Source organism: Cricetulus griseus, chromosome 4 (genome assembly GCF_003668045.3).
Source record: "Cricetulus griseus strain 17A/GY chromosome 4, alternate assembly CriGri-PICRH-1.0, whole genome shotgun sequence".
In the NCBI taxonomy this organism is placed as follows: Eukaryota; Metazoa; Chordata; class Mammalia; order Rodentia; family Cricetidae; genus Cricetulus; species Cricetulus griseus.
In genome coordinates this window covers 81,797,028-81,814,252 of record NC_048597.1, presented here as the reverse complement: position 1 = coordinate 81,814,252, position 17,225 = coordinate 81,797,028, and the positions used below count along the sequence as shown (strand labels likewise).

At 41.5% G+C, this 17,225-nt stretch overlaps 1 protein-coding gene across 1 annotated transcript in view; it reads right to left on the bottom strand.

Moving 5' to 3' along the window:
* LOC100773351 (cytochrome P450 3A31) overlaps positions 1 to 17,225 on the bottom strand; it is a 79,656-nt gene that overhangs the window by 7,421 nt on the left and 55,010 nt on the right. Inside the window, exons 5-13 of the mRNA XM_027413657.2 lie at positions 13,953 to 14,144; positions 13,448 to 13,541; positions 11,159 to 11,211; positions 8,008 to 8,107; positions 5,212 to 5,325; positions 5,038 to 5,126; positions 4,592 to 4,740; positions 1,549 to 1,676; positions 532 to 601 (exon numbers count right to left, since the gene is read on the bottom strand). Coding sequence (XP_027269458.1) covers positions 532 to 601; positions 1,549 to 1,676; positions 4,592 to 4,740; positions 5,038 to 5,126; positions 5,212 to 5,325; positions 8,008 to 8,107; positions 11,159 to 11,211; positions 13,448 to 13,541; positions 13,953 to 14,023 — 868 coding nt within the window. The 5' untranslated portion in view covers positions 14,024 to 14,144. The remainder of the gene's footprint in view (positions 1 to 531; positions 602 to 1,548; positions 1,677 to 4,591; positions 4,741 to 5,037; positions 5,127 to 5,211; positions 5,326 to 8,007; positions 8,108 to 11,158; positions 11,212 to 13,447; positions 13,542 to 13,952; positions 14,145 to 17,225) is intronic.

Here is a 17,225-nt window from a genome sequence, read left to right as displayed (position 1 = left end):
TCATGCACACACATGCGTATACCACCTGAATAAGATAAAAATCTATATGCAATTTTTAAGTGTCTATAACAATTAAGAGAACAAGTGTGTTTGTACAAAGAGACATTTACCAGATGCCACTTATTGAACACACAAAGAAAAGCAAATGTTTACCATAGAAAACACATGTCGACCAGGGGTTCCCACAAAGCATCAACACTGAGTTGGTGCCTGTCTCCTGCCTAGATGTTTAGACTCAGACGTCTAGTTAGAGTTCCTAATCATTGTGCTAGGAAACACAGAAACAGCACTTGTGCAAACCTAGATAACATACAGAGACCACTGAAGTCTTCCATCATCACTATCCTTCATGTTTAAACAAACTTGTACCCATGTACTTCTAGAAAATTCCATGTAGATAATAGCCATGTCCTACTTTCAGGAACACAATAGAGGTATTCTTCTGCTAGAAAACCTTCCCACAGATTTTCTGAGCGACCTGACCACTCCTCAAGAGTTTCCTTGTCCCTAGGGCAAGGAGTCCTTGGTTACCTTTGTGAGACTCTTTGTCTTTAGAATTGTCGTGAGCATTCATCATCAGCTGAAGGAAATCCACTCGGTGCTGGAAGCAGGAAGAGAAGTTGCAAAAATAGAAGGTGAATGGTGAGGTCAGAGGTGGATCAGGGGTGCAGAAGCTTAACCTCCTTTCTGAGAATGTAGCTCCCTTAAATTCACAAACATGTCTAGTATTGCTTGAGTTATCAAAGGACAGAAGCACCAGTGGCTAAACCAGGAAGCAATCCAGCTACCATATCAACAACTTTTCCAATTAATTTCAATAGACAAGTTTAAACAATAACTTTGATTTTTTGAAAAAGTTTTTGAAGGAAATTAAAATAGTATTTCCCTCCATTTTAGTCATTTTTATTCTATTCTTAAAGAATTTCATACATGTTTATAATGAGACATGGTCATATCCACCCCACCATTTTCTACTTTTGAATTCTTCTATATCCCTTGTAATGTTTCTTCCTCCAAATCTCATGACCTCTTCTTTATAAATAATCCACTAATTTCAAGTGATGCTACCCATATGTGCCTGTTTGTGGGGCCATCCACTAGTGCATGAGAAACCTACTGGTGGCCAGACCTATCCTTCTGAAGCCATGAACTACCAATAGTTTCTCAGTAAGGGGTGGGGCTTGGAGAGTCTTCTCTCACCTATGCTGGAGATTTGACAGTCTTCATCTTGTGTAGGTCTTGATCCTTGCCATTTTTGTTTCAATCCTTATGTAGGGCACCCTGCTTTTCATTCATATTGCTAAGGGTTAATTCCTGGATAACTATCAATCAAATTTTCAGAACTCAATTTTCTCTTTTCCCAGGAAATATAAATAATTCTCTCTCTCTCTCTCTCTCTCTCTCTCTCTCTCTCTCTCTCTCTCTCTCTCTCTCTCATAACCTTTTCTCTCTACCTTTAGTAATAAATGAAGGGAGCACACTGTTTTCATATTCACAGCCCAACATGTTATCAAATCCTGAACATCTCATAAGACTACTACTTTTTACCTTCTGGTTATAATCCAGGCGATGTTCCTTCATTTTGTACACAAATTTTCTGAAAAATTCTATGGAATCCTTTGGGAACAGGGAGACATTTAACCTCTCATATATTGGGGTGATGAATGGAAAGAGTACTGGAAAGGATAAATTAAAAAATAAGCTTTAGTGAAAATGCAAGTTTCTTTCAGAGAAATCATGAAACAATCTAAAGAACAAGACACCAATGTCTCATCCAGAAGCTGTTTTGTCTGTGACCTTGTTCACACTGGGTCACATCATCATAATGCTCCTTCTGCACTTCGGAGTAGACAAAGGAGCAAATCTGCCTCTTGGAATTAACTCTGCTCCTGTAGTTCTTTTGGATCCAGGAAGTATAGACAGGGGCCTTTGACATGGTTCAACAGCTAAATGCTCCTGTAGACAAGCCTAACAACCAGAGTTTAGTTTAATCCCTGCATCCCACACTGTGGAAGGAGAGAACCAACTACTGTAAGTTGTCCTCTGATGCCACACAAACACCAAAGTGAGCACACACACATACACACACACACACACACACACACACACACACACACACACACACACCACATAAATAAATAATTCTATTAGCTAATAAGTAAGTAATAAAGAAATAACAGTCAAGATGGCATTTGTTTCTCAAGTGGTGTGATGAAAAACAAAAAATAGCAACAGAAAGGATCTGAGGAAAATCAGAGGTATGTGTAAATTAATCAATACAGTCTTATTAAGCAATGGGTAAAAGAAATCCAGGAGGTAATTGGAAAATTTGTTGAGATATAGTTTCATGGTACAGTGCTTGGCTAGCATGCATGAGATCTTGGGATGTCCTCTACAAAGCAAAGGAGTAGAAAATGTCTTGAGAGAGTAAGAAATGAAGATACACCAAGATTCATGCAGAGAAAAGGCAAAGAGGCTTACAGCCTTCATTTTTAAATCTCAAATAATCAAACTTTACATTAAAATACAATTTTAAACAACTAACTCCAGAGCTGGAGAGATGACTCATTGATAAAACATTTATCATATAAGCAAAAGACATGAGTTTGGGAACCAGCACCCCTTTAAAGCCAAGTTCAAAGACAGAAGACCCAAACTCAAAAAGAAAGAAAAATCACACAATCTCCCCCACTTCCAAACTCTAGCCTATAATGAATATATGATCACACATAAGTGTAGATATGGAATGATGCTTAAAAGATGACCAGGAGAGGATGATATTAGGTGTTGAGGAAGGATGGATGTAGGCAAAAGGACACATGAGTTGTAATTAGAAAAGTAATTGACAGAGAAGTTATTAAAACCCTAAACAATGCACCACTGCTAACTGTACCCAACACATACACAAAAAAATACTACAGGGGCTGGAGAGATGGTTCAGCAGTTAGCACTGACTGCTGAACAGAGGACACAGATTTGACCAGCACCCACGTGGCTGCTCTCAACCATGTGGTACTCCATCCAGTTCCAGGGGATTCCATGCACTCTTATGTCCTCAGCAGGAACAGCATGCATGTGGTGTACATACATGCAAGTAAAACACAAACACACATAACATAAAAATAAATCTTTTTTAAAATATTAAAGCAATTCAGCCATGCAAGAGAGATGATCTAAAAGCAGATATTAACACATCAACTTTGTTTTTTAATTGCATTAGGACTAAGGAAATACTAATCAAAACCATATGTCCGGTCTGCAGGGTATCCACTAAGTGGAAATGATGAAAGTCTTAGGAGAGCTGAGTGGAGTGTGGAGGACCTGGAACTCTCCAGCATTTCCAGAAGACATAGAAAATGCTGCAGCCATTGTGGAAAATGCATGCTCCATTGTGATATATTTAAAAGGGGTTACTTTGTGACTCAGGAACAATTCTGAAACCATATCTCTAAAATATAAAAACAAATACTCAAACATAACCTTATATGCAAATGCTCATAGCAGCAAAATTCAAGGAAACATGTAATACTAACTTCAGTGTCCATCAGTGCATATGGAAAATTACTCATTCATAGACACGGGAGACAGTGACACTTGCTTCATGTAATAATATTGTGCTAAATGACAAAGGCCTGCCACAGAGATGACCAAGTCTATGATCAGACTGGTGTGAAATAGCCAGAATGTGTAGATACACAGAAAATGAATTGGTGGTTGCTTAGGTCATGTCTGCTTGAAGGATGATGGTGCAAATGTACAACATGGCTAGAAAAAAGTACTCTTCAGGTGACATTGGTAACAAGCCATGTAGACTGTCATTCAATGCAGACTCCTGAGTGATCAAAGTTCTGAGAATAAGTGACTGTTGAGACCTGAGCTCTACATGGAGCATCTAAATCAACAACCCCATCATGCAAGGCTCAAGGAATATCATGTAAGAGAATGTGGGGATAAAGTAAGAACTGGGGAGGGATGATGTGAAATGCTGATCCTGGACATGGCATGGCCTACTCATGAACTGACCAGCTGCATGAGAGCACATCAATAATACTGGTCAGCATCCTAGGAGAAAGCACTGATTGGAGTCACTGAGTGACCAAAAAATGGTAAGGGACATAAATTAGGAGGAAGAAGTGTTGGGGTATCTGACCGAAGTGAGAGTTGAGTATTACTGGTGGGTATAATCAAGATAGAATGTATATGTTTATGATATTGTCAAAGGATAAATAAAAGAATTCTAAAACAAAGCCGAGAGTGGTGGCTTACACCTTTAATCCTAGCACTCAGGAGACAGAGATAGGGGGATCACTGTGAGTATAAGGCCAGTCTGGTCTACACAGCAAATTTTAGGCCAGCTATAGCAACACATTGAGATCCTGTCTAAAAGAAAAATGAAGTCCTAAAACATAATTAAGGGGATACATATCTTTGAATGCACGAAAAATATTGGACTGTTCCTTTAAGGGGGTAAATTGCATACCTACAGAGCTATTAGTTTTGGTAAGTATGAAAGACAAAGGCAGAACTGATAAACATGGCTACAGACAGGAGCAGTGCACTGGTCTAAAGGCAGAAGAACCATCAAACATACCTACTGACAGGAATAGTGGATCAAAGAAATCAAATCTTAAGAGCTTCCTGGCCTTTTCCACAAAAGGGTCCTTTGGGTTGTTGAGGGAATCGACGCTCACACCAAATGCCGTGCTTGTGATCACATCCATGCTGTAGGCCCCAAACACTCTGGGCAGAGAGAGACATGGGGATTTATCACTTGCAGCAAGAAGCCTGGAATAATTCATATTCTTGGGCAAGACAGGCACAACCACCTCAGTACTGACCAAGCAGCTTCCCCCCCTAGCCACCCTCTCCCTTTGTGACCTTAGTATATCATGTTTCTTTTTCAACAGTATATTTTGTCTTCTAGTGTCTAAAAGGGGAAGGAGGAGCAGCTGGTCCATGTGAGACACACAGAAGGGTGACCCTTCTGCCCCAGTTGCCCTTGCTCTCCCGGAACCACAGTGGATGTACGTTACTTACTCTTTTGTGATGACAGGCTTGCCTTTCTCTGCCTCTCTTCTCAAGTATTTCACCAAAATATCTCCATACTGCTCAATGATGGGGAACATCTAAGAACAAAACACAAAGGCATGCATAGCTAGGTATGGAGACTCAAGCCACACACACATTTCAAAATGAAGTCTTTTTAATCACCTCTTTGAGTTTTCCACTGGTGAAAGTGGGAGACAGCAAGGCTCGAATTCTCTTCCACTCCTCATCCTTAGATATGGAGACTGCTTTACTCATCAATCCCACTGGGCCAAAATCCTATGGTCCAAAAAAAAAAAAAAAATATTGCTCCCTGTAAGTCCAGGACTTTCCATGGTTGCAACAGTGCTATTTGCATATTGCTGTGTAACAATTAGTTCCTGACTTTTTACTATGGATCAAGCCTCATGCTAGATACAAAAATCCTCAGAATTTCCTCACAGCTTATAAGAAATCAGGTGCTCACTGGGCTGCCTGTTGAGCTTTAAAACTTTCATATTCCAGGATTCTTAAATATAAATCTCTCTGTGGTTGGAAAATTAGTTCCAAGGGTAAGGGTTGAAAATGGAAACAAGACTTAGTAGGTTCTCCAGAGCTACGCAGATGACAAATGGCTTGAATACAGACAGAAAGTTAACTTTCCATCAGACAAGTTCTGAAGTTCTGCATTTACAACATAAGTGATGTGAAAAGGGATGTTTTGACACAGTGTGCATGTGTGTGTGCGTGTGCGTGTGCGTGTGCGTGTGCGTGCGTGCGGCGTGCGTGCGTGCGTGCGTGCGTGTGTGTGTGTGTGTGTGTGTGTGTGTGTGTGTGTGTGTGTAGTTTAGAATGCTGGTATGCATGCTCATGTCTGCTCATTTAGACACCAGAGGTTTGGCATCTTCCTCTATAACCCTACTGCTTTTTGAGGCAGGGTCTCTCACTTAATCTAGAAGGCTGTTTTGGCTAGAGAACCTAGTCAGGAAGACCCTAAGATCTACCTATTTCCAAACACAGCTCTGAAGTAGCATGTGCCTGCTGCTATGCCCAGATTTTATGCAGATTCTGGGGATCCAAACTCAGGGCCTTTACCCACTAAGTGATCTCCCCATCCCTGAAACATTTTAAGATCATATGTTTGGTTTTTTTCAATTCATTTTAGTATTGCATGTATGTTTCAATTCATTTTAGTATTGTATGTATGTATGCATGTATGTATGTATGTATGTATGTATGTATGTATGTATGTGTAGATGAAAGTATGCATATGTGTGTGCAGTGTATTCAGAGACCAGGGGAGGGAGGCAGATCTCCTAAATCAGGGGTTATAGGGGAGTGTGATCTGCTGGATGTGGATGTAGGCAACAAACCTCCCATCCTCTTTCTAAGCTTCCAGCCACTAAGCCATCTCTCTAGCCCCTGGTTTGTTTGGTTCAGGGATTGTTAGTTTGTTTAGATATCTGTAGAAATTATTTTTCCTTAATATTTCACACAGTGATAAAAGGGAAAATATAATTCTATTTCCCTGGTGGTAACTTCCTTCTGTCTTCCACACTACAATTTATACTAATGTGGAGCCTTCCAACTGCCCTTATATTAAAGCAATTGGCTTCCAATTGATGAAGGGCAGCTGCAAACTAGGCCTTCAGCCAACTTTGCCAAATGACCAAAGGCTGAATGAGGACCAGAGAGATGGCTCAGTAAGGGTGCTTGCTTCCTTGCCCAAGAATCTGAGTTCAATCTCCAGGACGTGCAAGGTAGAAGAGAGAACCAATAGGTTTTCCAGATAGAACAGTGGGATAGCCATGTTTCAAAAGAGAGAGAGGAACATTGAATTAAGTATCATACATTGATCAATAATTAACATAAATGCATAGATTTAAGAGCTAATCTAAAAGGATATAATTTGTACAGAAGCAAACCCACACAGAAGGGCCAGGTAAATAGTCATCAGACTTGACACTGACTGCACAATCCACTGAGAAGGAAAATGGATACAGAAGGAGAGAAGAAGACAGGCAGTACATGGTAGCTAATGGGCTAGCGAGAGGGATTTATATGGTCAATGAGCCACTCTGTACTCTCAGAGTTTGTCACCACCCAAATCTAGACCTGTGAGAAACTGTACCACCTTGTCTAGAAAAAGAAACAGGGACGCTGGGCGTTGGTGGCGCACGCCTTTAATCCCAGCACTTGGGAGGCAGAGGCAGGCGGATCTCTGTGAGTTCGAGGCCAGCCTGGTCTCCAGAGCAAGTGCCAGGATAGGCTCCAAAGCTACACAAAGAAACCCTGTCTCGAAAAACCAAAAAGAAAAAAGGAAAAGAAACAGGGGAACTAAATACCCAGTCTTGCTAGGCAGCACCGGCACATGCCTTTAATCCTAGCACTTGGCAAGCAGAGGCAGGTAAAGGCAGGCAGATCACTGTGTTGGGGCCATCCTGGTCTACAGAGTGAGTTTCAAAAGAATTAGGACTACACAGAGAAAACCTGTCCCTAAAAATCAAAACAAATAAAAGTTTCAATGAGTAAAATAAAAAGTTTGCATTATAAAAAAGGGGGAGGCTTAGCCGGGTGTTGGTGGCGCACACCTTTATTCCCAGCACTCAGAAGGCAGAGGCAGGCGGATCTCTGTGAGTTCGAGACCAGCCTGGTCTACAAGAGCTAGTTCCAGGACAGCCTCCAAAGCCACAGAGAAACCCTGACTCGAAAAACCAAAAAAAAAAGGGGGGGCTTGGTGGGTGGTTCAATGGTTTGGGTGCTTGCTGCTGTTCTGGAGGATTCAAGTTCAGTTCCCAGCACCCATGTCAGGTCCCTCCAACTACTTAGAACACCATCTCCAGAGGATCTCACCCCCTTTTCTGGTCTCCACAGGAACCTACACACATATGACATACACTCATATAGACACACATATATACACATAAATATAAATAACAAAAATGAATCTTCAAATATTTTTAAATAAAAATAGTTACCTACCCGCCGGTTTGTGAAGACAGAATAGCATTCCTTCACTAGTACATTCTTGATCATCTCTGTGTCTGTGACAGAAAACAGCGGTGTTTGACCATCAAACAACCTGTGTGGGGGAAACAGCTGATTAACCGGGGCCAGGTTCTGAAATGGGAGCCCAAATCCAGACTTTGATTCTCATGTTAAGTGACCCTCACTCTGATTTTATAGTACATTGTCACAGGAGGTCAGTCTAGCTTAGGGGGTAGGACAACAGATACAGTGGAGTCTTTGTACAGTGACAGATAATGTCATTCAAGACTCAGTGGGTCACTTAAAGACAAAACGGTTCCAAAAGACATTATAATTAGAAATCACAAGTGATTTTAAATCTAGATGTGAATATGTGAGAGTTGCCTATACCTTTTTCTGTGATTCTTGCACATTTAAAATATCACAAGGGGCTGGAGAGATGGTGCCATGGTTAAGAGTACAAATTGTTCCTGCAGAGGACCTGAGTTTCTGATGAGTGGTTCACAACCACCTGCAACTCCAGCTCCAGGGGGACCCAATGCCTTTGGCCTCCATGATCATCTGAACTCATGCGCAGGGACATGCATACATGCACATACGCATAATTAAAAGCAACAAAAATAGATTTTCAAAAATTAAATGTTAAAGTAAAAATTCATAATTTTTACTTTGCTTAAGATAAAACATAAAGTTAAATATTTTAAAGTAAAATAAATCCTTTAACATTTAAAATTTAAATTATAAACTCAATCTTAAAAATAAAATATTTCAGTATCTGGGCTTGGGATGTAGCTTGGCAGAAGAACGACTGCCCAGAGTACACCAGGCACTGGTTTTGATACACTGAGTTGAAAAAGAAATGAACAAACAGAATTTATATGAGGCACCCACACCAACTTCTCTGAAGTTCAGAAAGAACATGAGAGCCATGAAATGGAGAGGAGAGCGGCAAAACGCTGTCTTCCATACTCTGGAACTCCCTGCAGCTAGGATTGCTTCCACAGGGCTGTGGGTGATTTGACTGTCAATGTTCCAGCAGGATGCTCAAGATCCTGAGCCTGCCTGAGAATTTACACATGGCTAGCTCCTGGGATGGGAAAGCAAAATGGCCCAATGAACACCGGTTCAATCCCTGGTATCTACAAGGTGGGATGAGAGAACTGACTGTCACACGTTGTTGCCTGACCTTTACATGTGTGCCATGGACACATGTCCCTCTCAGATACATAAACACATATAATAAAAAATCAAAAGGAAAGTAGCTGCTGGAGGAGGGCAATCAGTCTGTGTCAGTGGTGACCCACTGGCTGGTAAGTTGCTTACACTCCTGTAAATAAGCTCTCATTTGCTAATGCTTCTGTAAGTCCAATTAAATTAATTCACACACACACACACACACACACACACACACACACACACACACACACCACAAAACTAATAAAAATGTAAGCAAAATGTTTGCATAAAAATGATATTAGGGCCAGGCATAGTGGCACATGCTTTTATTCCCAGCACTTGGAAGGCAAAAGCAGTCATATCTGTGAGTTCAAGGCAAGACTTGTCTACATATCAAGTTCTGAGACAGCCAGGGACATATAAAGAGATCCTGTCCCAAATCAATCAATCAATAAACAATAAATGCATAAATAAATAAAAGACACTAGGTCAGTGAAACATTGAAAAAAAAAACACAGTGAAGTGCCGAGAAGCAATTATATTGCAAGGAGATGTGCACATGGGGCCATTGGACAGAGTGCAAAGCCTGCTGTTGGCATTGGTGACATGTTCTTATGGGCTGTGTCAACTTGGAAGTCCTATGCTCAGACCTGTGCTTCCTAAGGATGGATGAGAAGAGATGATGAGGCAGGAAGAGCCAGAGCCTCCTCCTCCTTGTTTGTGTCTCATAGCATATGAGGACAATGACTCTAAAGTCTAACCAAATCCCAGCATCAATGATAGGGAACAATTACTACTGCTGGCTCAACCACTTTACAGAACCATTAAGGACATAGATCCAAGGAAGAACACTTTGGGTTTTAAATACATTAGATCTCCAAAGTCAGTTCAATTAGACAAGACTCAATGAAAAGCACTTCTATCAAAAGTCTTCGCAGGGGATGGTGGTCGCTCACACCTTTAATTCCAGAACTCAAGAGGCTGAGGCAGGTGGATCTCTGGGAGTGCAAGACTAGTCTGGTCTACAAAACAAGTTCCAGGAAAGCCAAGGTTATTACAGAGAGAAACCCTGTCTGGAAGTAGAGAACCAATTCCCACAAGTTTCCTGGGACCTACATATGTGTATCATAGCACATGTCCCTCTTCCAGGAAGAGAAAAACCACCCCTGGCTTGAATTAAAACATAAACAACAAAATCTCTACATTTTCAAAGAAATATTTTATACTAAGCATAAATCATTTACCAAGTCCTTAGCTATGACCTCCCATGCTTTCAAAGGACATGTTAAAGTCAACATTGGGGGGGGGGGAGTATGAGCTGAAGGGCTTCTAAAGGGAAATGAGTGAATGTGGCAAGGAGATGGTATCACACATGTGTGTAACCCAGGCTGGCCTTGAACTCATGACCCTCCTGCCTCTGAATCATTCAGTAAATCCTACCAGCATGTGCTACAACAACTATCAGTATCAAGCATTTGTTAGAACAGATTAGAGGGATATGAAACAGTGCATTTCGTGTAATGAAAAGGAAGTTTCAGAAGAGAAAAAAATTAAGATGAGACCACTGGATAAAATGCAAGGCCCTGCTAGGCATGGTGGCCCATGTCTTCAGTCCCAGTACTCAGAGGCAGAGGCAAGAAGATTTCTGTGACTTTGAGGCCAGTTTGGTCTACAAAGTGACTTCCAGGACAGCCAGGACTATTACACAGAGAAACCCTATCTCAAAAACATAGTAAAATAAAAAATACTACTTGGCCCAGAGTCCATGGAACATCAAAGCCTGTTCAAAAGCCTCAGTATGCAATGTTCCCCAGATAATTAGACCTGTGAACCATGGCACTCATGACACCTGCCATGACCTTTACAACAGAGAGGTGTATTACTACAATGCTGGGCAGGCATTGTTTTTGCACAAGTGGATCTCATCCTCCTAAAAAGTCAACTCCATGGAACTCTCCAGAATACTCACCCCCATATTTTTCCATACTTTTTACGGCACTCAATATCAAATTTCCATACACCCTAGAAAGAAAAATAGCACGAAATCCATTATTGTCCTATATGTACCAACCCTTCAGTAATAAGGGAACAGAACCCTCAAATCCCATGAATTGAGGGTTACTGTTTCTGACAGAGAAAAGTTCCACAGTAACATTTAGTGGCACCAGCATGAAGGCTCAGTGGGAAAAGGCAGAGTGATAGAGGAGGACATGTGACACCTTCCTGTGGCCTTTGCATGCACAGTCATAGACTCACACACATGTGCAGAGCACCAGATACACACCCCACACACATAATGATGATGATGATGATGATGATGATGATGATGATGATGATGATAAATTGTTTTAGAGAATGTGTGAGGGAAGCATAGAAACTTTAGGAAGAAAACCTGAGTGACAACAGCCCACGCTTTGCCACTCTCCCTCTGGATGTGAGCTTGGGAATGTCTGCCATGGACTGACCTTGGCCAAGGGTCAAAGCAGGTTTGTCACAAATGATCCACCTAGACTTAAATGTGGCATATTACATACTCATTCCTGAACTTTCTAATAATTTTTGTTAAATCGTCCTTTCCCTAATAAGTTTGCCTTTGTCAAATCTTGAACAGGAACTACAAAATGCATTGTGAAGTCAAGTGTCTGAGGTGACTGACAGTTGTCATCCTGTCTCAGGTATTCACACTCGCTGCTCAGACTCATGCCCAGGATGATGCCTTTAAATGAAGAGAATCAGCTGTAGGTACATTTCAACAGTAGAGCACTTGCCTGGCATGTAGAAGACCCTGGATTACATTCTTAGCCCCACAAAAACAAAACAGAAGTGAAAATCTGTCATTAGGGCTTGAGATGTGATTCTGAAGATAAGAATACTGGCTGATCTTGCTGACGGTCCAAGTTCTGTCCCCAGCATCCACATCCAACATCTCACAACCATGTGTAACTCTGCCTTCAGGAAATCCAATGCCATCTTCTGGCCTTTGTAGGAACTACACTCATAGCAGTGTGCACAAACCCACACATATATGAATAAAATCTTTTTAAAAGAATCAATCATTAACCAAGCTCTCCATTCCAAAAGGAAGAGTAAAGCAAGATACTCTAGTTCTCAAGAATCCAGACATGCCATGAATAGTCAATGATGGGGATACAGCCAAGGAAATAACTTCAGGGGTTTAATGATCATTTAGAGAACCTAAGTAAATAAAATGTCCCCAAATGTGTAGGTAAGCCTGTGATAAGCTGATGCTTCAGAAATATTCAGCAAAAGAGAAAATTTTGCTCATGAGCCTTGATACAAGGAGGAGAATTTTAATCTAGTGCATAGAGAATGATGTTCTAGAAACCACGTCAAGAGTTTCTTCAAATAAGTACAGCAGTACCATGTCAGAGTCTGCACTAGGTAAGAAACAAAATTCTTTTTTGCTCATAAATTTTGAGCAACACATCCTCAGTATCAAGGTAAAAATGGGTTGGAGACATGGACATTTCATCTAAGGTAAACTTGAGGCTGAATAAACTGATATCAGGACCAGTGAGATGGCTCCAAATGAGATGGCACTTCCCACAAAGCCTGATAACCTGAGATTCATCCCTAGGACTCATATGGTGGAAAGAGAAAACTGACTCCCACAAGTTGTCCTTTGACCTGTATGTGTATGTTGTGACACACACACACACAGTCACCCCAAAATAAATAAATATGGGGTAAAGTTGAAGATGGAAGCTGTGAAGATGGTTCTTTGGGAAAAGCACACCCTACAAACCAGAGTTTGAATCTCCAGTATCTGTGTAAATTCCAGATAGGGGTAAAGCCCTACATAGTCCCCACTTGGAGGAGGCAGAGGCAAGGGATCCTTGGAGCAAGGTGGCCAGCTAGACAAGTCAAGTTGGAGAGCTGGGTTCAAGTGAGAGACTCTGCCTCAAAGTATAAAGTGAAGAGCAATCAAGAAGACACCCAGTATCCACCTCTGGCCTCCCCAAGCACACACATATCCATATGCATATGCGTCTGTGCACATATGGTGACTCACACAATGCAAATACATGCATACATACAATAAACACACACACATGCACATTTGATAGTTTTAAGTGGGCTTAAGATCCCCAAGGAATGACTGGACATTCTCTAGTATCATGAGAACACACTATATGAAGGCCTGAAGTCTCAGAGCTTCCTCCCAGGGAACACTTAATAGTACTAAACCATTATTGGCCATCAGGGAAGCACTATGGTTAGTTCAATTAACACTCACCTTGTAGTAACTCAGTAGAGTTCCTAAAAACGGCAGAGGTTTGGGCCCAGGAATTCCCTGTTTCTTAAAAATGTCATGTTTATGGGTCCCAAGTCTGTAAAGTAAAACAGAAGGCCTTGTTATCACATATACAGAAGACAGGAGACAAACATGATCAAAACTAAAAAATGAAGTAAACCAACATTTAATAACAACATGTAATTTTAAAATGTTTCTAAAAGAGTTCATTTAAACTTCTGCTATCACTTCCAAAGTTTTATTCTAGTGCCTGTGGATGGCATCAGATCCTCTGGAACTGTAGATACAGATGGTTGGGAGCCACATGCGGATGGTGGGATTCCAACTTGGGTCCTGTCGAAGAGCAGTCAGTGCTCTTAACCACTGAGACACCTCTCCAGCCCCTGCTTCTGATATTGCTTTTGACCTTGCAGACAATTCCAGAATATAGGTCTGAGTATAACCCAATCCAATGGCACAGTGGGGAGGGACTTTGGTGGTTCCTCACCTGTATAGGAGCACCAGACTGATGGCCAGGAGGACCCAGGTTTCCAGTGAGAGAACTGAAGTCAGGTCCATCGCCGCTTCTCTGTCAGGAATGTACCCCTGTGTGTTCTCCTCCAGCTGTGTGTGGCACCCTTTGCAGGGCTTTCCTTCTTGTCAACAGTGCTGAAGTGTGCCCAGCCTGCACATTTATAATCTGGGAAGATGGGCGGGTTCAGGGCTCCATCCATCTGGACTTTGATATTCTCTAGACTTTGGCAGATCATAAAGTTCATGCACAGCCTAATTTGACCTCCTGTGAGTTAATATTCTGTGCAGAATCAATAAAAATTGTGCCCATTTCAGAAAACCAAAGGTTCTTCCTTTTTTATCAAAACTTCAAATAAATTCATTGACATGTAATGCCCTCTCACCAAACTTGGCTCCATTCAAAAGCACATGAAATTAGGCCCAAATTAGGCCATCTGAATGCAGATATTTACAGAATGCCATTGTCCATTGCAGAAATATATTTTGTCATTTTTGACAATTCAGCTCAGCAAAACAATAGCAGTCTGTTAGATTTTGTCCTCACCTGTGTCCATAACAAATAAAGTCACTTCTCCTATGATATGACTACCACACATTCATCATCTCCCTATAGTCTGCCACTGAGGGTCTCCTGTATGTTCCCCTTATTAGACTCAGAATCTATTATGGGCAGTAGTCACCACTATGTTTGAGTTGGCTGAGTCTGTTGGGTCTAGGAGGTTGCAATAGATGAGTTGCTCTGCACAGTTCAATGAGGCCATGTTTTATAGAGGGCAGAACTGATACTCAAGGCTGCAAGTAGCCCTGACAACTCTGGGTCACAACAAAAGACTGTATAGAAAGCTAATATGAACTGTGGAGGGGCAAATAATCTGGTCAATTGTTTGTAAATGTTGGGGAAGTTTTTCTGGAGTGATGAAAATGTTCTAAAATAATCACTGACTCCATAGGTTCTGTAGAACCACATTTAAAACAATTGAAAATCACACTGTAAATGGGTAAATCAGGCAGTGTGTGAATTATGCATACCAATAGCTGTTGCATTGTTTAAAGTCTTTATTTTTATCTGAGACCACTGATGTTTATTTGATTGTACATTTGAGAGAAAAGAATCTAGGAGGAGTGATAAGAATCTGACCGTAGAGTGACAATTTACCAGTCACAAAACCCACGCTCCATCCTCAGCACCATGTAATTGGTAGTGCACCTCTGTAATCCCAGAGCTCAGGGAGCAGAGTCAGGGGGATCCGATGTTCAGAGAGAAAGTTCAAAGCTACAGAGAGTTTGAGCCCAGCCTAGGGAATATGAAACGCCAACACTGAGAAAGAGAAATAACAACAAACCAAATTCCTCTACTCCTTCCATTCACCAAAATTCAACACTTGCCACTCCATGACAATAGTCGTCATGAAAAAGAGACAAACCTTACCACTTACTGCTGAACTATGGGCACCCTAACATGTTCTCGGAGAGAAGAAGACATTGTATTCAGCTGTGTGCCCAGTGATGACTGGTGAGCCCACAATCGATAATGAAGAGTTCTAAACCCACAGTCACACAGATGGCACTGGTAAAAGCTGCAGGACACGAAACAAATCCCAAATATGGGAAAGAGATTTGCAGGGAAGATGTGAGGCTGACAAGGATGGGAGAGAAATAGGAGAGTGTTACGATAAATCTTTCTGCCAAAAGCCACTAAGCTCCACTGCCACATGAGCGCTTTACGCCAGCCTCCCGCCCGAGTTAGGCCCAAATGAATACACAGAAACTTGTATTAGGTTCAAAGTTGCTTGGCCAATGACTAGGATTCCTCATCTGTTAGCTCAGTCTTAATTATCATAAATCTATACATTTTATAAGACTTATCTTATCAGATGCCTTATTGGTGTCCCTCCTTGCCGGTGGATCACATTGTGCCACTAGAGCAGGAGTGGAGGGGAAAAAGGGCCCCTTCCTGTTTCTCCTTTGCTTAAATATGAGTCTCCTTGCTATGTCACTTCCTGCCTTGATCACCACTTCTCTACTACATTTCCCAGAATCCTCTTTGACTCCTAGTCCCATCTAACTTGCTGTCTCATTGGCCAAACAGTATTTTATTTAACAATCAATAAGATAAACATAAACAGTACATTCCCCATCAGGAGAGAATGGGGAAAATTAGCCAGAATGCATCACATACGTGTATACATTTGTCACACAACAAAATGTGTTATTTAAAATAAGTACAGTATGGTACTCTGGGTTGGGGTGTGGCCCAGTTGAGAGATACTTGCCTAGTACACACCGAGCCTGGGCTGGATCATCAACACCACATGACAGGGCCTGGTGGTGTTTCTAATCCATGCACTCCAGAGGTAGACACTGGAAGACCAGAGGTTCAAGGCCATTCTTGAATACATAGCAGTTTGAGGCTAACTTGGGCTACAGTGTGAAACCCTGTATTTAAAAAAAAAAGTACATGGCTCTTCAATAAGAAAATCAGTAGATGAGGGACTCCAGGTGTTTGGGAACATTCCTTTAGTATACAGTATTGCATCTGCAAGTTTTCTTTATATACAATTCCATTCTATGGAAGTAAACAGCACAAATACTGCCTGGGATGGAGCTCATTGGTAGAGCACATGAACAGCATACATGGTGTCCTAGATACCATCCCTTTCAGCAGGGGGAAATCCAAAATCCACCTTGCTGAGCCTGCACTGTAATACTTTGGGTGGGTGAGATGGCTCAGCTGGTAAAGGGGCTTGCTCTCAAAATCTGATGGCCTGAGTCTGACCCCATGGAATCACATGGTAGGGGAGAATCAACTCTTACAGGATGTCTTCTGGCCAACACATGCATGCCATACACAGACACAGACACAGACACACACACACACACACACACACACACACACACACACACACACACACATACTACATTTAATAGAAAAATTTAAATAGTAGTAAGTTCATGTATTCTGTTATTTCCCCTATTAAGGGGAATGTGTACATGTCCTACACATTGACCAGGTGATGGTTGTTGGCATGGATTGCAAGCACTCTGGCCATGCCCTGTTATGAGCTGAGCAGGTAGGTGACCATGAAACTTCCTGATGGATCTGTTGTTTTCATGTATTCAAAGGAAAAGAGACCGAATGGAAGGAAAGTATGAGTGACCAGCAGTCAGACCAAGAAATCAGACCATCTCAGCCAATGTGTGTCTCTAGAGGAAGATCAGAAAGAATTTTCACAGGACACTGGCTTCT